General features: G+C 43.3%; 1 protein-coding gene across 2 annotated transcripts in view; it reads right to left on the reverse strand.

Annotated features, from left to right (window-relative positions):
• Positions 1-1,691: 1,691 nt before the first annotated feature.
• The window catches only part of HTATIP2 (HIV-1 Tat interactive protein 2), a 39,388-nt gene continuing 17,723 nt past the window's right edge, over positions 1,692-23,356 (reverse strand). The window contains exons 1-6 of one of the 2 annotated variants that reach the window (XM_069565327.1): positions 15,214-15,420; positions 14,677-14,872; positions 12,657-12,764; positions 3,820-3,957; positions 3,262-3,323; positions 1,692-2,684 (exon numbers count right to left, since the gene is read on the reverse strand). In XM_069565327.1, the coding sequence (XP_069421428.1) occupies positions 2,459-2,684; positions 3,262-3,323; positions 3,820-3,957; positions 12,657-12,764; positions 14,677-14,872; positions 15,214-15,323 (840 nt within the window). In that variant the 5' untranslated portion in view covers positions 15,324-15,420 and the 3' untranslated portion in view covers positions 1,692-2,458. Of the gene's footprint in view, positions 2,685-3,261; positions 3,324-3,819; positions 3,958-12,656; positions 12,765-14,676; positions 14,873-15,213; positions 15,421-23,356 lie in introns of those variants that run through there. The other variant, XM_069565328.1, reaches the window with a different exon arrangement.

Consider the following 23,356-nt stretch of genomic DNA (forward strand, 5'->3'; position numbering starts at 1 on the left):
CCATGGAGTTGCATAGGAGTCGGACATGAACAGCGTAAGAGACTGAACAACTCCATGTTAACAGTAATCAAAATAACACCTGGTCTAGAGGAGTGACAGGGTCCGAAGTTTATCTGTCACCACAATGCAGGGAGCAGCTTTTTTCTTTACTCCAAAGATAAAACACAGACCCTCTCCTATCTCCCCGCTTCACTGCTGAGATCAGAATAGAATGTTGAAGACCCGACAGAAGGTTTGTGAGTAAGGAAATAACAAACAGAATAATTTAAAACTGGGCACTGGGTATAGCTGCTTTTAGAGCCCACCAGCCTCAAGATATCCTCATGGGGTCCCCTCACTTCATGACACACTTCTTGCAGCCCATGCTTGTTATCACCCAAACACACAGACTCTTCAAGAGTTAAGCCCCAAAGGAAACCCACCCTCCATGAAGAAGGAAGATGTTCTACCTCCTTAAAGCCCACGTTCCAAGATCTTATCTCATCCTAAAATATGCCTCTTCCCTAGATGACTGACATTGGGCTTATCCCATCCTAAGATATGCCTCTTTCCTAGATGACTGACATTGGGCTTATGCCATCCTAAGATATGCCTCTTTCCTAGATGACTGACATTGGGCTTATGCCATCCTAAGATATGCCTCTTTCCTAGATGACTGACATTGGGCTTATCCCATCCTAAGATATGCCTCTTTCCTAGATGACTGACATTGGGAATGTCCAATACCTTCTAAAGACAGACACGTGCATGCACGCGTGCACACTTCCCTTATGGATCAGATGGTAAAGAATCCACCTGCAGTGCGGGAGACCTGGGTTCCATCCCTGGGTTGGGAAGATTCCCTGGAGGAGGGCACAGCAACCCACTCCAGTTTTCTAGCCTGGAGAATCCCCGTGGACAGAGGAGCCTGGCGGGCTACAGTCCGTGGAGTCGCAAAGAGTCCAACATGATTGAGCAACTAAGCACAACACACACACACCCATTAAAGGGGATAGCCTTTATCTTCTGGCGTCCACTGAAGCTTGAGATTCACTGCTCGGCTTCCCCCAGCACAGAAGTTAAGACGAATTTCACTGCTACACTTCGCCCTGTGATGTGTGCTCCTCTTGACTTAACCTTCTGCATCTTCCTTTCCTTCTCCATAGTTTTTAAAGTGAAGCTCTTTGAGACATGTTAACTGGCTATGTGAACACTTTGTGGTTAATCATGAGAGAGACTCTAGACCAACAGAGAAACCCAGATATTTCTATCTTATGCATCCCTGGCATGTACTGATCCAGTAACAACAAATTCCTAGGTGGAATTTCCTGGAAATACACGGATACTGGACCCTCTTGCCAAGTGGCTGAAAACAGAAGCTATGGATTCAGGCTGACTTGGGTTAGAATCCTGGTTCTGCTATTTTCTGGCTTTAGCTTTGGGCCCTTGGGCAAGGCACTTAGCCACAGTGAGCCTCAGTTTCCCCATCTAAGATATAGGGATGATGTGAATTATAAGGATTGCTTGGAGGGTTAAAGGACAGACAGCACACATAAAGGCTGGCATTTAGCAATCACCTGATAAATACTAGCTGCTATACTATCACCCCACTGGCCAATACACTGCATATTCCAAATGAAACCTGGGCAATCTAAGGGCACCCACGACTTGTCCGTTCATATTTAATTCTCCCATGAATTATATAAGCTCGGTTACATAATAACTTTTATTATATATCCAAAAGTAGTAAGGCACAACATTCACTTACACAATGAACACGCAGTCAGCACAGGGTAACTCAGAGACACAAACGTAAACAATTTTAGTTCAGAACTCATCTGCATGATACATAAAGTGTGCACTGCTGCCGTGACTCTGCAGAAAAGCGTTTCAAAGCTGGCCTCTGTGCCAGTGGCATCAGAACATTAAGATTCAACAACAGATTTCTGTGCCCATAACGCAAAAGTTCTGAGTCAGAAAATTCTGACTCAGGCCCTCCTATGAACCTCTTATTTCTGTGCAGAATACCGGACACTAGGCCACCAGAGAGCTGGTGGGTCTCTATTTTTGAAAGGCTCCCCGGGTGATGTCTACTTATGTACAAGCAAGCAAATGTTAGTTGCTCAGTCGTGTCTGACTTTTTGCAACCCCATGGACTGTAGCCCGCCAGGTTCCTCTGTCCATGGAATTCTCCAGGCAAGAATACTGGAGTGGGTAGCTATTCCTTTCTCCAGGGATCTTCACCACCCAGGGATTGAACCTGGGGTCTCCCACATTCCAAGCAGGTTCTTTACCATCTAAGCCACAAGGTTCGAGCCCCAGGTTCTAAAACGCTGAGGCAGAGCACAATAATTTTTTGACTGGACAAAAACTGAAAACCATAGTTAAAGCACATTTTTTTTTTAGACTCTGAAATTACCAATTATCTGGTAGGTGTTGAGTCTGCCGAAAAAAAAAAAAAAACATTTCTCCAGTGTGGTCATGGCTTGAGAGAGTCATCGGCTTTCCCCAGGTCATGGATGGCCTTGTTATCCAGCAGTTCCTTCTTCTTGTCGCTTGGTCTCACCGCGTTGTTCAGCATTGCTCTGACCACAGTTATCACTGGCACAGAGTGCCCACTGGCCCAAGATTCTGGTAAGGAGCCAAAGAACTTCCTAACCAGCCATTCACCTGGGCGAGATTCCTGCCGATCACATAAGAGAACTCTGAAGAGAAAAAGGAAAGCAGGGGAAGAGATGGTAAATTGCATTCAGACCATTGTGTTGTTGCTCAGTCACTAAGTCATGTCCAACTCTTTCCAACCCCGTGGACTGCAGCACACCAGGCTTCCCTGTCCTCCCCTATCTCCCAGAGGCTCAGACCATACAGGATGTTAACTGAACATCCCCAAATTCATGTTAAAGCCCTAACCCCAAGTGAGACATCACCCAACACTAACCCTGATGGTACTTTGATCTTGGACTGGTAACCTCCCATTCTGTGATGTTAGGGCAGCCCAAACACCAATCCAGTGTGAAAACAGTCTTATTTGGGCATGAAGAAGTTTCTGAAGAAGGTAGCAAAAGCTACCCAGGAAATTCCAGACTATTCTGAAGGTGGCAGCAACAACCATCTACCCCTTTCTTGAAAGCCCAAAGCTGGGTTCTTCAAGGAAGTGCTCTCCCTCCATACAACTTCTATTCACATCATAGATATCTTATCTGTTAGTCTCTTCAAATGAAAAACCAGCTCCTATAGAATAACCAACTTAAAGGGGTACTCCTAGGCAGCAGGAATACTTACCCAGGCCTAAATATGGAGTAACGATCAAATTTTAACTCTTCAACTCTAGCTTCCACTTCCCCCTGTTAGCAAAAGAAACGTTTAGTATGTAATCAAGACTGACTTGCTGTAATGCTAACAACAAGAGTAACTTGGGGTTTTAAAGACAATCTGCTTCTGCAGGCCTCAATATTTGTAAATATCCTCTTCCAGAGTTTTAGAGTCTAGAGTCTGGAAAGTGAAGGAAGAGATGACATGCAGTAGAAAATGAAAAATGATGCACTGAACTATCTCAAAGTCTCTTCTGATGCTAGGGTTCTGAGCCTATCTTCAATACCAGAGATGGCAACTTTTCATTTCATGCTTACCAGATAATCAACAAAGGTGAAGACACTGGGAACTATCTTTCATATCACTCTTGATTACTAAATATATCCCTGCAAAAGAGCAGTCCCTGCAGCTATAAAAAATGCATAACATAATGCATTTAATGCATTTTGGTATTACCTAACATTTTGTTATTACTGCCAAAAAGCCAAGGTTCCCCAAAGTATATAAAAGACAGAAACAAGCACAAACCTTGACTTGCAGATATAAAAAATTGCTTGACTTATCAGCTCCCTTAGAGGAGAGCAAGTTGAAATGCTTGCACCCTCCAGACTTCGCCAGCTCTGCAGACTTCAGGACATAATCACGATCAACACGGACAAATCCCTCCTAAGGGCAAAAAGAATGAGTTATTTCCAAACAGCTGTGAGTTCGCCTTAAAAATTACTCCTCAGCTTGGGTGGCAGGTAAGCAGTCCTGCGGTGGGGAGGGGAGGGGATCCAAGCAAAATGAACCCGAGTAAAACATGAACGTCAGGCTCAGACCCTGGGAAGGGCTCCGATAAGACGCTCAGGATGGATGCCCAGCTTCGGTAGCAAGGCCAGACTGTGATGAAAAATCAAGGTCAGTGACACTGAAACACAGACACCGAGCAAGTCTGCAAGGAACAGAAGGAACGATGATACTATCAGGCTTGCAAACAGTGTCTAGCCTCACGTTTCTTTGTCTTTAGTCGCTTACAACCTTACCACCCTCCTCCTGTCTCCTCTGTATTTTTCAGTGTTAACTTTAACATGGGAGTGTCTCAGAAGAATGGCTGCGGACACTATCCAGGCACTATGACAATGAAGTCTATTTAACTTCCAACTTTTATGTATGTTTTACAACATACTTCACATGTTAGTAAGGAGTGCATCTGCAAATTTTTTACTGACAGGTGTATAACCAAGGGGGTTTTCCCAGGTGGCTCAGTGTTAAAGAATCTACGTGACAGGCAGGAGACATGGGTTCGATCCCTGGGCTGGGAAGATCCCCCGGAGAAGGCAACAACATGCTCCAGTATTCTTGCTTGGGAAATCCCATGGACAGAGGAGGCTAGTAGCCTACAGTCCATGGGGTCACAAAAGAGCTGAATAAACAACAACATATAATTAAGAATGTTGGGCGACCCCTGATCTAGACTCAGTCCAGTGAGGGTAGCAGTTGGATCTTTCTTAGTTCACATCTCAGCATCTGCACACGACCAGTACATCCAAAAATACTGGAATGAATAAAAGTCCAGTGAAAGCAGGAAAAAAGGCAAATCCAACTAGGAAAAAAATAAGAGGCAATCAAAGGAGGAGGGGAGAGGATGGTGTAAACAAGAGAATACGGACTCATTTTTATTTTTAGGGTCTAACTGAAGGACACATGCCTGTATCCAGAAAAGCAAATTCCGTGTAATAGTTTCTTGGGACCACCGCAAAGCCAGGCATCTTCAAACTCAGGACAACTGAAAAGAAGTCTAAAGTCCACTGAAGTTGAACTTCACAAGTACCCACGATTATATAATGAAGTTACACATAAGGAGGATTCCAAATCTGAAGGCTGAATTACTGTTCCAATGATTTTTTTGTTGTTGTTTTTAATTAAAAATCTGCTCAAACAGGGGTTCTGTAACCGTCTAGAGGGATGGGATGGGGGGAGATATAGGAGGGAGGTTTGGGAGGGAGGGGACATGGGTGTACCTAAGGTTGATTCTTGTTGATGCTTGACAACAAAATTCTGTAAAGCAGTTATCCTTCGATTAAGAATAAAAAAATTTTAAAAAATCTGCCCTCTCGTAGTTATTGACCCTAAATGTATGTATCTTTCATAGGCTAGATAGAAGGCACTTTTGGAAACATCACCACCAACCCCCTCACTGTGGAGACGTGACCACAAGGTCCAGCAATCCAAGAACTCCCGGCTAACAAGTGAGAGAGATGAGAGCAGGATGCAAATTCCTGACTCTCTAAGCAGGGCTTCCCACTTGTACCCATGTTCCTTCTTACCTCACACCATCTCCAGCTAATGACAGGACTAATTCATTGCTGTGGTAGGCAGAATAATGGCCCCTCAAAGATGCCCACATCCTAATCCCCACACCTGTGACTGTGTTAGATGCTGCATGGCCAAGGTGAATGAAGGTTGCAGAATCAACCTATGGCTGCTAATCAGCCTTTCCACTCTCCTCTTTCACCCTCATCAAGAGGCTCTTTAGTTCCTCTTCACTTCCTGCCATTAAAGTGGTATAGTCTGTGCATCTGATGTTGTTGATGCTTCTCCCAGCAATCTTGATTCCAGCTTGTTATTCACCCTAGCCTGGGCTTTTGCATGATTTACTCTGCATATAAATCAAATAAGTGGGGTGACAATACACAGGCTTGAAGTACTCCTTTCCCAAGTCTGAAACAGTCCTTTGTTTCATGTCCGGTTCTAACTGTTGACCTATATATACAGGATTCTCAGGAGATATGGAAGGTGGCCTGGTATTCCCATCTCTTTAAGAATTTTCCACAGTTTGATGGGGTCGCAAAGAGTTGGGCACGACCTAGCGACTGAACAACAACATTCAGTAACAACAACCTTGATGCTGAAAAAGGTTATCCTGTATTATCCAAGCGGGCCCAATGTAATCACAAGAGTCCTTACAGTGGAAAAGGGTAGCAGAAAAGGAAGCTGGAGTCAGGCATTGTGAGGCGCACTGGATTCCCCATTGCTGGTCTTAAAGATGGAGGAAGGGACCATGAACCCCCGTGGCCTCTAGAGCCAGAAACGTCAAGAAATGGATTCTCCCCTAGAGCCTGCAGGAGAGAATGCAGCCCTGTCAACACCTTGATTTTATCTCAGCAAAATCCACATCAGCCTGCTAACCAGAAGATGATAAATTTACATTGTTTTAAGCCACTAACTTTGAGCGAATTTGTTACAGCACCAATAGGAAACTAATACAGAATTCAATTCTAAAACAAGGGGCCCAAGCGAACTTTCCTGACTTTGTATGGCAGTGGATCATAAAAGAAAACATATTCTCAGTATAGGACTGGCTATAAAGTGTTCATATACTAAACATCTTCTGCAACCAGCTCCCAGACCCCAAAACAGAGCATCACTGTTACCCCAAAATCCTGTTTTGTCCTATCTTCTCATCACTCCCCACAGAGAATCTTTGACCAGGTCCACGACCTGCAGGACAGGTCTGTTGTTCCTTTGCCTTTCCTTTTTTTAGATGATATAACCTTAACTCCTGGCCAGGTATCATCCCCATCTCCTTTTGTGTTGTAGACTTTGAGATTCAATCCTAATACTGGATTTCCATGATAATACTGGAGGTCCATGATTTCCAATAAAATTACCCTGGTGACTAGTGGAATTCCTTTTTGTTGCTGCTGCTGGTTTAGCGCTATTTCTTTGAAGGGTTATTAGAACTATCTCTGTTAAAAAATGTTTCTTCTTTCATCAGCATCTTTAAAAATAAGGGAAAGCTTCAGCCAATCACAAGGCTCTAGACCGACGCCGTGCCTCTCACTTAATCCAGGGCCGGTAAAGGGATAATTTGATTAAACTGAGACCCCAATTTATTTGGCTTTAGTTCTGGATCAACCTCTCCTTAATAGAGTCCTGTCGTCTCCGATTGTTTGATGAAAATTAAAGTGACATAAATACCATGGGACTTTTTTCAATCTGATTAGTCAGCTAAGGCACATCAATAGCACCCCAGCCATCAGCCTCTGGCGTCCCTCCTGTCACCCGCCTGGCGAAGGGCTGGCAAGGGCCCCTTGCGGGACGAGCACCCACGCCGCTGCTGCGACCCCCACGCTTGGCCCGTCAGCCCTGCTCAATGGGCCCTGCTGACAAGGTGCCCATACCTTTCTCCACCGCTGTTCTCTGGACAAAGCGAAATACTGTTTTATTAGCAATCAATGGCTGTTAATCCACAACAATTTCACAAATCCTCTGAGCTCTCAAGCTGATTATAAATACGCATTTTTCCAAGCCCACAAACTGAATTTCACTTCCCCCACCCTGATGCGTGGCCTTTTAGCTGGTGAATGAAACTCAAAAGCAAAGGGGTCAACGGCTTTCAAGGACTTGGAAACCAAACTAAACGCGGATCCCAGCGACTAAGTCAGAGACACCGACACACAGCTGGTTTTCTCTGGAGTGAGGAAGATGTTGTTTATAGACCGAAGGGAGCTATCTTTAAAATCTTATTATTAACACCCTTTCTTATTCTCCAGCAACTCAAATAAAAAAGCAATAGAAAAACAAACTAAAACACGCTACTCCATATCGCAGAAACACAATTTTCAGAAAAACCATATTTCGTTTCCCTAACCATATAGCAGGAAAAAAAAAGACGTCTCTTCTGAGAGCATTAAATCCATTATATTATTGAGTCTTTACAATCCACAGTCGGTGTGTTTTACTCTAAGACAGGAATCAGGGTCCTTCTAGAAAAGCGAATTGATTAAATAAATTGCCACTATAAATTTCCTTTTCCAGTACCTGCTCAAAAGAATAAACACAATATACTTATATGACACAGCAGAGAGAGCTTTGAGAGCTCCACAAACATCTAGGGAGACAAATTCTCTAATTACTCTTTAAGTCTTATGACAATCCAAAGCTACTAAGTATTCTTTCTAATCTTTGCCAATGCCTACACACTGGGAACACTGTGCCTTAGGAATAATTCATCCTGACACAGCATTTCAATATTGACTGATATGACAAGCAAGCACCAGGAATGACGCAGTCAAGAAGAATCTTTTCCAAGAAGGGAGGCTCTATCATCCCGCAAAGGGTCCACTTGGCCATATTTCTGCTTCTGATTCTTTCTCCTCCACTCCCTTTTCAATCCAACTCTACGAATTAGACTAGAAACCAAAGAGATGCTGACCAACAACGGACAGTATGACCTGAGACCCCATTTGTTCCTGTCCTGGAGAGCACATCTGTACTTCATGTACAGAGTAGGAAGCAAGGTCTTGGTGAGCAAAGGAGCTCTGGAGAGAAAAACAAAATCTTACAGAGATTCCTAAGTCAATCTCCATGTTCTCACACTTTTTTTTTTTCCCCCCCATTCGGGGCACTCTTTTCTCTGTGTTTTAAAAGTCAAAGAATTTTGCAGGCCAAATGAGCTGCAGTGGTTACCTCCCTCTCAGCACAGACAAGGAGGCAGTGGTCCACAGGAGCTAACTGGCATACTCAAGGCCCCACAGCCACTCGGTATCCAAACAGACCCTATAATCTGGGTTCCCTGAACCATCTGGGACCTCACCACTTCAGAAGTCCCCTTCTAGACATCAAAGAAAACAGTAGAGGTGACAACAGGGGCTGGCAAACTTTCCCTGTACAAGATGAGATAATAAATATTTATAGGTTTACAACTGTAATTACACAGCTCTGCCATCATCGTGCAAACGTAGCCATTAATCATACATAAAGTATGAGACTATTTCAGTAAAATTTTATTTATGGATACAGAAATTAGAATTCTTTATATCCTCATGTGTCATGACACATTTTTCCTCTTTGAAAATTTTTAACCACTTAAAAATATAAAAACATTCTTAGCTCAAGGGTTATTCAAAAACAGGCAGGCTGTATTCAGCCCACAGCAGTGTGCAAGTGCCGGGTTTAGAAGAGTGTATTATTAGAATCAGAAGCCCAGAGACTTCAATGATGCCTAATAAACATGACAGTAGCTGTGTTAATCACATTAATGGCACCGTTCATTTGATAGACTCCAAAAGCCTGGACTTTGGAATCCTGTGCTGAGCTGGTGAGGAGATAAATGAAAAGATGAAACTACAATAACACCCCCCTCAAACTCACTAACCAAATCCTTCTCTTAATAAGGAGAAAGCACCATTCTCAGTGGCACCTGTGAGTTTTCTGCACTTCACTTACAGCCAATGTAGATCTGGTTTCCAAGTGATATTTCAAACTTCACTGGCACGTAAGTTACATACCAAAGCAATGTGAAGGTCATCTGGGTCAACAGTACCTGGAAAACCAGCAGGTGAGGAGGACTAATACTGCCTAATGCCTCCTGAAAGCAGGCCCAACAAGAAGAAGAGAGTTGGCTGCATCAGAACCCCCCAGGAAGCCTATTAAAAACAGGCTTTCAACCTCAGATTCTGATACAACACATCTGGATTAGGGCCAGGTCATGAAGTCCCTGCATTGATTAGACAACTGTGGTGTGTGAATGTGAAAAGATCAGCATCTCCCCAGCTGCTGCTAAAGGAAATGGTTTTCCAAACAGCTCAAGACGGCTAACAGACCCTAGCACCAGTGTCAATAGAAATCTTGGTAGACTGTATTTTATGGTTGTTCATATGTTGAAGGCCTAATCTCCAGTTAATGTGTCCTTGTTTGCAGATGTAATTAGTTCAGATGAGGTCATACTGAGTAGTTGCTCAGTCATGTCCAACTCCTTGCAACTCCATGGACTGTAGCCAGCCAGGCTCCTCTATCCATGGAATTCTGCAGGCAAGAATACTGGAGTGGGTAACTGTACCCTTCTCCAGGGGATACCCTCCAGGAAGCTATACCCTTCTGACCCAGGGACTGAACCCAGGTCTCCCGCATTGCGGGCAGATTCTTTACAGTCTGAGCCACAAGGGAAGCCCCATACTGAGAATGGTTTGACTAGTATTGTTATGAAAAGAATAATTTTGGCCCTGGCCACAGGCAGGTGGCGCTAGTGGTAAAGAACCCACCTGCCAATGCAGGAGACATTGACTCGGGTTTGGCCCCTGGGTCAGGAAGATCCCTTGGAGAGGGGCCTGGCAACTCACTCCAGTATTCTTTCCTGGAGAATCCCACGGACCGAGGAGCCTGGCAGGCTATAGTCCATACGGTCGCATAGAGTCAGACAGACTGAAGTGACTTAGCATGCACACACAAGTATGTAGGAAAAACGCCACGAGAAGAGACACAGGGAGAAGTCAGCCATCTGTAGGTCAAAGAGAGAAGCCTGGAAAGCATCCTTCCTTCCCAGCCCTCAAAACGGACCAACACTGCCAATCTCAGATGTTCAGGCTTCAGGACTGGGAGATAGGAAATTCCTGTTGTTTAAGCCACGGGGGTTATCATTTTTTGTTATGACAGCCCTAGCAAACTAATACAATGAAGGTCAAAGGGAAATAAGCGGACTACTCAGATGACTTCAACACTAGAGATAGAAATCCTGAATTTCTTGAAGTTCCTCTACTGGAAACTCTGGGTACTAGACGAAAATGTGGGCTATTTCAGTTACAAAACAGCTACAGAACAGCACTTAGCTAGCCACCAACTTTGCAAAAGCCATCCAATGACCTTTAAAAAAAAAAAAAACAACAGACAGGGTTCCTGACTAGAATACCAGGTGGGGTGAGGCCCCCATCAAACAAGTACCTAGCCACTTGTGAACTGTCACTTCTTTTAAACTGCCTTACGTTATCACAACCTCCAAGCTTTATATTGCATCCAATCTAAATTAGTATCAAATTAAAAACAAAAAAGACTTTCTGGAGGAAATGTCAGGTTATTTCCTATCACTATCTTCTTAAACTATTTATGCCTTAACTAATTTCTGAGATTATATATTTGGTTTACTAGTCTTTTCCTTACTCATTAGTTACTTTTATCTTTTCGAACTGTTTGGAGAATAAAAGGTATTGAGCAGCCTGTGGGGTGGGGAAAAAACTCCCATCAAAAGAAAAATATTCTAGATCGGGAACACACCCAAATCCTGATTAAAATTGCATTACACAATTTGAATGCAATAAAACAATTTAGACCTTCCCCTGGAGAGCCCTATGAGATTTGCCTTCTGTCATGAAAATCAACCGCTCTATGCCTAATGCAGTGTTTTTTATTTTGCTGAGTCACCACCAAAGTCAGGTTGGCAGTTGAGACCGTGGAACCTGCAGTGTACTAGAACAAAAATTTTTCCATGCTTTTAGAGGACACAAGGCTTGTGACTGTACCTGGGACAGAAAAGACTGCATGAGCTGCTCAGCAGGAAAATGACCCTTCATAGGAGAGATGATGTGCCAATTCCTGGGGGAGTCAAACTTCTTGATAATCCTCACTTCTCAGCAAAGAACTCAAAAACCAGACTGCTCCTCTGGGCACATGGCAAAACTACAGAAAATCTGGAAATTCATCCCTAATGAAAGCATAAATAGAATTATTCTTTGGATCACCCAAAGAGCCCAGAGAAATACATCTGAGCCTAACTTCTTGGTTGGTATATATCAATAGTTCTTAACTGTGTGTTCTCTGAATGTTTCTGATGCCTGGGCCTGTTTATAAACCTATGGTAAGCCCGCATGGGACCACTGTTGTCCTGCATATTAACAGACATGTTTAACTCCAGCAAGTAAATTCTGTCAGAGAGATAAACTATAGTCAAGGTATAAATTAGATAAGATGTACGAATTAACACTTGCCCAGCATCTATATAGTAAGCTTTGATTTCTAACTACATAGTAAAGTTTGACTTCTAGATAGAGGCCGACGCAATTTAGAATGCAATTTATCATTAAAAAGCAAATAAAATGTGTGTGAAGACAGTTCTGCATCAGTTAAGGCTGAATCACCACAGGGGTTGAATCATCGCTGGAGGCTGAGTCATCATTGGAAGCTAGCTGAATCGTGCCTCTGTTCTGATGTTCTAGCGCAGGAGCTTAAGGCTCTGCATGGAAATAGGTTGAAGCAAATCACTCAAGTAAGAGAGATCAATTTAAGACATTTATAAAGAAACAAAAAAACTTACTCCTAAGAGCATGAGCCAGTTACTTTTACTCAAACCTTAGTCAGAGGATGGAGTGACCACAATATTTGCAAAAGGCAAGATCATGAAATATCTATGATGGGATATGAACTCAAGGATTATGTTGAAGGAAAGATGAATTTATCAGTACTATTCAAAGTATAGCAAATACTAGAGCAGCACATGGAATCTTAAATGTTTAAGTGCTAATATACATTTAAAGCAAAAGGGGGAGCAAAAATAGAATCTTTGACGTGACTGACAAGAGAAAAGGGAAAAGGGTGTATTTCTTCCTTACCGCACCAGCTTTTTTTCTGGTGGTACCCAGGCAACAGAATCCAACATCATGACCTTGAAAGGCAGAAGCGTAGTCATCCAGTTTCTCAAAGTCCACCACTTCTTGATTCTAGACAACAGAGACATAGCTGTATATTACTTGATGTTATTAAAACAAAACAAACAGGAAAAAAATACCCCCTCTAGATTTAAAGAGTAAATGAGAGAATATTACTAGAGTCAATTCATTTAACATCACAATTTGCAAGCTCATTTTCTTCCAGAAAAAGCAATAAATCTAAACTTAAACTTAATGTCTACTGTACTTAAATGTCTACAGTACACACAGCTGGACTACAGGTGATCTAGCTCTAAGTCAGGTTCAAATATAATTTTCTCTCTGGAAAAAATAAAAGACCTCTCTGTATATTACCAGGAGAAATACCAATGAGGTATAATGTCAAGGAAGGAAATGGCGTCTGGAATCTCAAAACCCAGGTTTGAGTCTTGGGTTTGCTGCTTACTAGGCATGATAATCATTTTGGCCGAGTTATTCACATGCCTCAGTTCCTTCAGCAATAAAATGTGAAAGATAATCTTTCTTTCAGTCTAAACCAGCATTACAATCAGGCAGCAGGTGCTTGACAAAAAGCCATATTCCTAGGTCTCATGCCAGCTCTGCACTTTTGATAAGCACCCTTGCTAATTCTCACACTTATGAATATTCATGACACTCCATCTAACCTTGTAAGTTTGCTTTGAAATTTTAAAAAGAAAAGTTTCAGAAGTTCCCATGATCCAGGAGTTTACATAAAATGTTGCTTTTCCTCTCTTTCAAAAGCATTTCCTGGCACTGTACCCAATGTTGAAGAAAGGAATGCTTACAGAAAGTGCCTGACCAAAAGAAGTGCCAACAGAACTCAACCATCAAAGCACAGAACTCCATTTCAGTTTCTAATGGCCAGAAGTGTCTGACTTTGTGGCCCATGAAGTCAGACTATAAAGATCACATATTACCTGCCTAAGTCTGAACAAAGATGTCCATTTAGAACAGAGAAATCCTGAGAGATCAAAAACATATGCAAAATGACCTGCAGGAGTCAAGGACATTTATCTGTTAGACAGTTGTTAACTGGAATGTTCCACCTGTGAAACCTGTGGGAACAGTTGGAGAGATCAGAATTACACCACAGTTTAATTTACCACAGTTTACAAATTACTCCCTTTACAAATTTCCACCAAGCTCAAGCTTCAGCTATTTAGAGGATTAGCACCAGACTGCAATCTGCTGTATCAGTGGGTCAACCAACAAAGCGTACGTGACAGTAAAAGCATGATTCAACTTACAGACACAAGCCTGCAGCCCTGAGAAGTCAGGCAGGGCAAATTCTTGCAGCTGAAAAACTGCACCTCTCAGTGCCAGAGAGTGTTTCCCACTCCACAAACCATCTTCTGATTCACTGACATTAGTGTGGAGTGGACAGGTAAACAAAACAAGCAATGGGGTTGAGAAAATTGCCCAAGGTCACAGGACTGTTTTCTCTAGAAGCCATATTGGAGAACCCTGGCAACGTGGCTCTTCTCTTCGTCCCTGGCCTCCCTTTCACCTAGGCTTCACCTTATGGGGGTCTGGACTGAGAGAAGGGTTTTGTTCAAGTGAGGAGGAAGCCCACCCAGACATACAATCCAGCTTCCAGTAAAGCCTCTCACAGACCAATCGTGGTCACACTTCACCTCTTAAAGTGAAGTGAAAGTTGCTCAGTCGTGTCCGACTCTTTGCGACCCCATGGATTATACAGTCCATGGAATTCTCCAGGCCAGAATACTGGAGTGGGTAGCCTTTCCCTTCTCCAGGGGATCTTCCCAACACAGGAACTGAACCAGGGTCTCATGCATTGCAGGCAATGAGCCTTTACCAACTGAGCTTTGAGGGAAGCCCGAACACCTCTTGGAGCCACCGCAAGCAAGCCTTGCAGCAGAAAATACCCTCATCCTGCAGAAACACTGCGGGGACACTTTTGAGTCATAGCTCAAATACTCACCACGTTTTTATAAGCTTCCTCGTCCAACGTGAGCTTCCTCCGGCCAATCAGCGTGACTTTGGAAAACAAGCCCTGTTCCAGAATTTCTTTCAAGAGCACTCTGCCGGTTTCCCCGCTGGCGCCCAGAATAAAGACGGATTTATTCTGCATCCTGAAGTCTTCCCGAAGCTTCCGCAGGGATTCTGTCTCGGCCATGCTGCAGAAATAACATTAACAGGTGCTGTTCTCAGGACGTTGAAGGGGCGGCCGTGCTTCCCCCGGAACAAGGGTGGGTGTGTGGGTTGGTCAGGAGGAAGGTAAGATTCTTCTCCGCAGTCTAGGCCCAGGGGAAAGTGCAGAGTCACCGGCAGGGTGTGGCGCCCTGGCCGTTCCCCACACCTGAGCCAACCCACACCTCAGAAGGGGCTGGAACAGGGGCTGCACCCAGATGTCACAAATTGCCGGTACCAGGGAGCCCGTGTCCCCGACTCCGGCCCCTCCTTCCTCCAACCACAGGGGGTGCTGAGCCCAGCTCGGTCCCCCAAGCGGAGGGGTTACCTGACGTTGGCCCCCTGCCCCACGTCCTCGGGCTGCAGCAGGAGCAAGGCGGCTACCAGCGCCGCCACCCCCGCCGCAGCCGCGGCGCTCAGAGATGCGGGCCGGGACATCCGGCCATCCCTCCAGCCCCGCGTTCCTCGTCCCCTGGCACGCCTCGCTGGGGCCCCTCCCAGCTCGACGCCTACCGGGACTTCGTCTTCCGGGTGACTTCCGGGTATCGCTGCTCGCCCCGCCCAGAGGGATGGGGCCCGGTGGGGGTCGGAGGGTGCGGCCCAGGCGCGCCTTGAGCACGTGGCCGCGCCCATCTGGGTAGAAAGCTCGGAGACCTCTACCTCAATGTCAGGGATCTCTGGACCCCTCTCTCCAGCGTTCTTCCTCGCTCCCTGGGCTGAGCTGGCCTGCATCCAAGGCCTCCGGCCAGTAGCCTTGACCTGCGTTTGACCCTTTTCAAAACCTATAATGTCAACTGCGTGTTGAACATCTTCATCTTGAATTCACATGGAAATGTAACCCTTCCCTTCCAGCCTCCCCCAAACAGCAATAAAACCAGTCTGTTCCTTGCCTCTCTTGGGTGTCACTGTCTATTCATTTGCACAATCTTCACCCTTTCCCTCTCAAGTCAGAAATTCGGACTCTCCCCTTTGACTCCTTTGGCAGGTCTTTCCACATTCTAGATTAATCACCAAGGCCTGCCATGCTCTCTGCCTTTCAAATATTTCTCTTATGCAATTCCGGCTCTCACTTTATCTCACCAGTACAACAGGTTTCCCTGCTTAGGTTCTAGATGGTTGAGCCAGAGCAACCTTCTACACCCGTTCCCCTGTACACTCTTCGGAGCCAAGATCCATCGATTAGTAAGTAGTAAAGTCGCTCAGTCGTGTCCGACTCTGCGACCCCATGGACTGTAGCCTACCAGGCTTCTCCATCCATGGGATTCTCCAGGCAAGAATACTGGAGTGGGTTGCCATTTCCTTCTCCAAGTCTTATTTTAGGGAATTCCAAAACTAATGGGATACAGGGCTCTACCTCCTACTCTAGAAGTCAAGTAAAACATGTTTCTTCTCCCAACTGCCAGGGAATTATTTTACATGCAGGTGAGACCTAGGCTCAGCCAGTCAGACACTTCTCATCTAGGTTTTTCACTTTGGAAGGTTATACAATGATGCTGTGGGAAGCTGAGAGATAGAGTTTGGTTGGACAGAGCAACTGTATAGAATAAGGGCATCCTGGGATCTGCCAGTGATCTGATGATCTGATTGGTTGCTTCACTTTCTTTAATTCCTGCCCGTGTTCAAAGGCTGTTTATTATACTTCCTCTTATTCTTTTCTTTCTTTCCTTTTTTTTTTTTTGGCAATAGTTTCATTTTCTGCTTTAGCTAACCAGAGCTATCTTCTGTTGCTTGCAACCAAAAACCTTAACTGATACAAGGCGGAGTGTTTCCTTCCCTGCTGGTCTGCCACAGTGTGGGATTCTTCTATTAGAGTTCCTAGAGCTTTTCTGCTAAAAGGCAACTTGAAACCATGCCAGCTAACACTGCCTCAAGAATTCATTAATCAAATCTGTTGCAGAGATGATTAGCATTGTAGTGTTAATTCTCTTTTTTAAAAAAATTGTGTCATAATTAATATACAATAAAATCAGTTAAGTTCAGTTGCTCAGTTGTGTCTGACTCTTTGCAACCCCACGGACTGCAGCATGCCAGGCTTCCCTGTCCATCACCAACTCCCTGAGCGTGCTCAAACTTCTGTCCATCGAGTTGGTGATGCCATCTAACCATCTCATCCTCTGTCATCCCCTTCTTCTCCTGCCTTCAATCTTTCCCAGCATCAGGGTCTTTTCCAATGACTCAGCTCTTCACATCGGGTGGCCAAAGTACTGGAGTTTCAGCTTCAGCATCAGTCTTTCCAATGAATATTCAGGACTGATTTCCTTTAGGATGGACTGGTTGGATCTCCTTGCAGTCTAAGGGACTCTCAAGAGTCTTCTCCAACACCACAGTTCAAAAGCATCAATTCTTCAGCATGGATGGAAAAGGTTCTATTCCATGCTTTTAGACAATTGTGTATTCATCTTCACAACTACCACTAGAAACAAGATACAGAACATTTCTGTCACCCCAGAAAGTGCCTTCAACCCCTTCCATCCCAAAGGCAACCATTTTCTAATCTGTCAGTAGGTTAGTTTTGTCTGTTATAGGACTTCATTAAATATAATCATATAGCACATACTCTTTTGTATCTCAAGTTTTTTGCTCAGCGTAATGTTTTTAAGATTCATCTCTATTGTTTGTAGCTCTGTGTTATGACTTTCATGGATCCTATGCACTTCAATGAGCCCCTTCCTTCATAAAAAATAAAATTTATCTCCTATGACTGTTGCTATAATGACAAATATAATTATGTAATAAAACATTTTCATCAACCTAAAAGTTCATTTTTGCCTTCTGATTTTAAAAGAAAACATTTTCATGGGCCTGGGCACTGTGCCTGCTATGCTAAATGGGTAAATCAACCTTGGTTGCTTCACGTATCAGCAGTTTTGTTCCTTTTTTATTGCTAAGTAATAGTCCATTGGATGAATAGCCCATGACACATTTAAACATTCTGTTGATGAACATTTGGTCCGTTTCCTGTTTTGGGCTATTATGACTAAGACTCCCATGAACATTTACCTGCTTGTCTTTCTGTGGACACAGGTTTGCATTACTCTTAGGTAAACATTACTCTTAGGACAGAAATGACCAAGGATTTCTCCTACCTGCTCTTTTAAAAATTTAGTCATTTCCCTGGATATTACATGGTCTTTCTTGTCTTTAACAATAGAGCTCTGAGTTTTATCAAGCCACATGGCTGACCATTTATATTCTATAGTTCCCAACATCACTTGCAAGTCTCTTTGAACATGTGACAATGTTTTAGCCAATTAGCTGCAACCAGAGATAATATGTGTGCACTCAAATCACATTTTAATAAGAAAACTACCTGCTTTCCCTTCCCTTTCCCTTTTCTCCTTTCCTTATGCCAAGATGTGAATGTGGTACGAGTGAGCCAGCTCTAACCATATGCAGAATGGCAGAGTAAGAAGTTGGAAGCTGAGTCCCTGCATCAATTCATAGAACAGAGCTACCTGCCTACTACCCTGGACTGTTCGCCCACTTCCAGGCTGTGGGATAGGCCAACTTCTGTCACGTTGGAGCCACTATAATGTGTCACAGAAGCTTCATCAGTATTTTGCCTAATATAAGATGCTTTGAGTCAATCATGTCAATGGATACTCACTGGATACTGGATACTGATTCTCTAATGTGAGCTAAATACTGTTCTAGGTACTATAGACTTTTCCAGGATGAATCTGATACAAGATAAATGTACTCTTACCTGAGATGGTAAGTTATGAATACTTGGGGAACTAAAGAAAAGTACAAGTTAACATTATCCAACATCTCCCAAACTTTCATAGGGTGCTGCTGCTGCTGCTAAGTCACTTCAGTCGTGTCCGACTCTGTGCGACCCCATAGACGGCAGCCCACCAGGCTCCCCCATCCCTGGGATTCTCCAGGCAAGAACACTGGAGTGGGTTGCCATTTCATAGGGTAGCACATGCTAAATGCAAATGAGTGACAAGGGATGGAAACTCAGAAAAAGATAAGCCCGTGACTTTTCTTCTGTGACAGTTGGTGAGCATCAATGCCCTTAGATAAGATGACACAACCTAGACTACTAAGGCAACAGGGCCACAAAATTTCAGAGCAAATAGGAAGGGAAAAGCATAAGGGAGGGAGATAAAGGGAACACAAGAAAGCTGGGGTAGCATGGAAAGGCCCTGGGCCAGAAGACCTGCCTGCCAAGTCCACGTTTGACATTACCTTTGACTTAGATGAAGTTTCTTCATTTATCCTGGCATCCATTTTCTTATGTGTAAAATGGGAACTGTTTTATGATGTTCACTTTCCTCCAAGAAACAGAGACTCACTCATGCTAACTAAAGACAATGAATATTGTAATACCCACGTAGTGTGTATGGGAGACAGAATTTCAGAGAAATCTGAAAACAGAATCAGCTGTAGGATCAGGCCTCAGGCAGAATGGAACTAGAAGGTAGTTTTGCATTTAAGTCAGATGTAGAGTCTTTACCATCAGGGATCCAGGTGTCTTCACTTTAGAGCTATATTTTTAGTAACACCTTCATTAAGACTTCTGTTTCAAGCTATTGAAACATCAGCTCAAGATGTTTTGAGCAAAGGAAAAAATATATACTGGATTACATAATAATAAAAAAACCAATTCTGTGTGTGAAGGCCTTGGGAATCACTGAAGTCAGGCAGTCAGCCAGTGAGGCCAAGATTCAGTCCCTCTTCCTCCCTTGGCTCCTCTCTCCTTCTTGTTGGCCTGACTCAGACCTCACAAGGTGACTCAAAGGCGGTGGGCAGGTCCAGCCTATCACCCCCTGTTTTAGTCAAGGTTCAAGATGGGAAAGACATGGCATTCAAAATGGGTAATTGAAGGCAAGGGTACTAAATGGATGGTGTTTCAAAGAGCAAAATAGAAGAGGGGTTCAGTTCATCAGAACTGAGACAGAGAGGGCTGTCTTATAGGACACAGTGAGTTTGGAGCAACTGCACAGAGAAGGAATTGAGGGAATAATAGCCCAACCTCACTCCCTTTCACCTTTTTGGTGCAGCTTGTGAGACCTTAGGTCCCACAAGGGAATCCCACAGGGAATCCTCTCCCCCCTCCCTTGATCTCCTGCTGGTACTAATTGGTCAGAAGGCACTTAGACTGTGCAGACCAGTTTTATTCAGGGCACAGAGCCAGGGGCAGGGATGAAGAGAGTGGATTATTCAAGATATCAGTGCATCCTCTGAGATTTAAGTCCAGTGGAAAAGGCCAAATCATAAGCAAAAGTCCCTTCTTAGTCAACTGCATCTCCTTAGTTCTGAGTGAGAAGAACTAAGGAGACCATCCTGACCATCAGTGTAGACAGAGGAATGAAGCCTAGATGAGGTCAACTCCTCATGTCTGAAAGTACCACCTCAAGGAAAGCAGCAATTTGGATTCCTTTCGTTTCTTTTCTTCTCTGATTGCTGTAGCTAGAAAATAGAGGTCACTATTAAAAAAGAAAGAAGAATGGGTTTAAACAGTATTCAAGGTGACCATACTTCTTCCCCATTTATTATCCCATTTATTCATAAATATGTATGCTGGATGACTTTTTTGCAAAGGAGAGCTATAAATAAATGTAGCACTATTAAGATATCTGGTGGGGCACAAAGAATTTAGATTTGGTAAAGGTTAGCTGTTTAGAAGAAAATTTTGCTATATTCTTGTCACAGAACAAATATAGGCATGAACTGTATTCAGCAGTTTAGGTGCTGATTTGGTATATTTACCATGTTCTTGACTGTAATTTTTTTCCCCTTTTGGAAGTTGTAGAAGTGAAGAGATGCTGGCATATGTACCCACATGTTTCCTGCTTCCATGCTAATTTTTTCATTTTATAGATAAAAACTGAGTCACATTCCCATTAAATATTTTATGTAAGATCATAGAATTAAAGTCTGATGCCAGGACAAGACCTTGGACACCCAGATCAATGACCAAATGTTTAGTGATTCCAGTGCAATTCTAGAATAGTCTTCAGGAAAGCATAATTTCTCTTGTTTTTAGCTGACTGTCCTATATGTGTTGTATTATTCAGTCCCCTAGCATTTTTAAGAGTGTTCTCTCATTGACCAATGCTAAAGAATAACCTATGCAAAGGCACTGTGGTGGGTGAGAGAATAGCTGGTTTTGAGGGGCCAAAAATCAATATGGCTGAAATGGAAGCATAAACACCTCGAGCAGGGGTGGGGACAGGATAAGCAGGCAGGGCCAGATGGTACCTGACCTCAAAAGATAAACAATCATTTATAATTATTAATTTTAATTTTTAAATTTGGGGAAATGGTTTCTTTTCATTATATTTTTAATGGTTTTCTTCTATTTAAGGTAGCCACATATTACCTGAATTACTAGTAATACATTTATTAGTTGTTGTTCAGTCTCTGAGTCATGTTTGACTCTTTGTGACCTATTAATATATCTAATAAGGTATTTAAAAGTAAGGACATTTTAAAAATATTAAGAATAGATGAATATATAGGATACATGGAATATGATGAATTCAAGAAGGTAATATCTGAATGGGAAAAGTTGGTGAAATACTGGTGTATTGGGCATTTCTCATTTGCCCCTTCATACCCACTTTCTACCCTCTACACCCTTCTCTGTGACAGCAGAGCTGACCTCTAAAGCTTGTAACATTCTGGCTTGTCCTCTAGTTTCTAGTTGGATTTGGCCAATGGGAGGCACTGGTTATCTGAAAAGGGGAAGAGAGTGAGATAAGGGTCTTTATTTCCCCATATCCTTCTCTACAGAGTCACTGGGGTTGGTCTTCTGCCAAGAGGCACAACCCCATCATTCGGATCTCCCTCACAGCTACAGACACCCTCTCCAAGTTCCTGTAACCACCTCCCCGCCACACCTCTTCAGACCCAGCTATTGTTAGCACTGGGGCACAGAACCATTCCCTGTGGATTTTCCTTAACCCTCCCCACACTCTTATAAATCTTCTCTTATTAAATTCTCCTCCACTGTCCCATTTGAATAACTATGTTTTCCTGCCAGAAGTGAAGTGAAGTTGCTCAGTCGTGTCCGACTCTTTGCGACCCCATGGACTTAAATTGAAGAAAGTAGGGAAAACTGCTAGACTATTCAGGTATGACCTAAATCAAATCCCTTACGATTATACAGTGGAAGTGAGATAGATTTAAGGGCCTAGATTTGATAGATAGAGTGCCTGATGAACTATGGAATGAGGTTCGTGACATTGTACAGGAGACAGGGATCAAGACCATCCCCAAGGAAAAGAAATGCAAAAAAGCAAAATGGCTGTCTGGGGAGGCCTTACAAATAGCTGTGAAAAGAAGAGAAGCGAAAAGCAAAGGAGAAAAGGAAAGATATAAGCATCTGAATGCAGAGTTCCAGAGAATAGCAAGAAGAGATAAGAAAGCCTTCTTCAGCAATCAATGCAAAGAAATAGAGGAAAAGAACAGAATGGGAAAGACTAGAGATCTCTTCAGGAAAATTAGAGATACCAAGGGAATATTTCATACAAAGATGGGCTCAATAAAGGACAGAAATGGTAGGGACCTAACAGAAGCAGAAGATATTAAGAAGAGGTGGCAAGAATACACAGAAGAACTGTACAAAAAAGATCTTCATGACCAAGATAATCATGATGGTGTGATCACTCACCTAGAGCCAGACATCCTGGAATATGAAGTCAAGTGGGCCTTAGAAAGCATCACTATGAACAAAGCTAGTGGAGGTGATGGAATTCCAGTTGAGCTATTTCAAATCCGGAAAGATGATGCTGTGAAAGTGCTGCACTCAATACGCCAGCAAATTTGGAAAACTCAGCAGTGGCCACAGGACTGGAAAAGGTACGTTTTCATTTCAATCCCAAAGAAAGGCAATGCCAAAGAATGCTCAAACTACAGCACGATTGCACTCATCTCACACGCTAGTAAAGTAATGCTCAAAACTCTCTAAGCCAGGCTTCAGCAATATGTGAACCGTGAACTTCCTGATGTTCAAGCTGGTTTTAGAAAAGGCAGAGGAACCAGAGATCAAATAGCCAACATCCGCTGGATCATGGAAAAAGCAAGAGAGTTTCAGAAAAACATCTATTTCTGCTTTATTGACTATGCCAAAGCCTTTGACTGTGTGGATCACAAGAAACTGTGGAAAATTCTGAAAGAGATGGGAATACCAGACCATCTGACCTGCCTCTTGAGAAATCTGTATGCAGGTCAGGAAGCAACAGTTAGAACTGGACATGGAACAACAGACTGGTTCCAAATAGGAAAAGGAGTACATCAAGGCTGTATATTGTCACCCTGCTTATTTAACTTATATGCAGAGTACATCGTGAGAAACGCTGGACTGGAAGAAACACAAGCTGGAGTCAAGATTGCCAGGAGAAATATCAATAACCTCAGATACGCAGATGACACCACCCTTACGGCAGAAAGTGAAGAGGAGTTAAAAAGCCTCTTGATGAAAGTGAAAGAGGAGAGTGAAAAAGTTGGCTCAAAGCTTA

This window comes from Ovis canadensis, chromosome 21 (genome assembly GCF_042477335.2).
Source record: "Ovis canadensis isolate MfBH-ARS-UI-01 breed Bighorn chromosome 21, ARS-UI_OviCan_v2, whole genome shotgun sequence".
Lineage (NCBI taxonomy): Eukaryota > Metazoa > Chordata > Mammalia > Artiodactyla > Bovidae > Ovis > Ovis canadensis.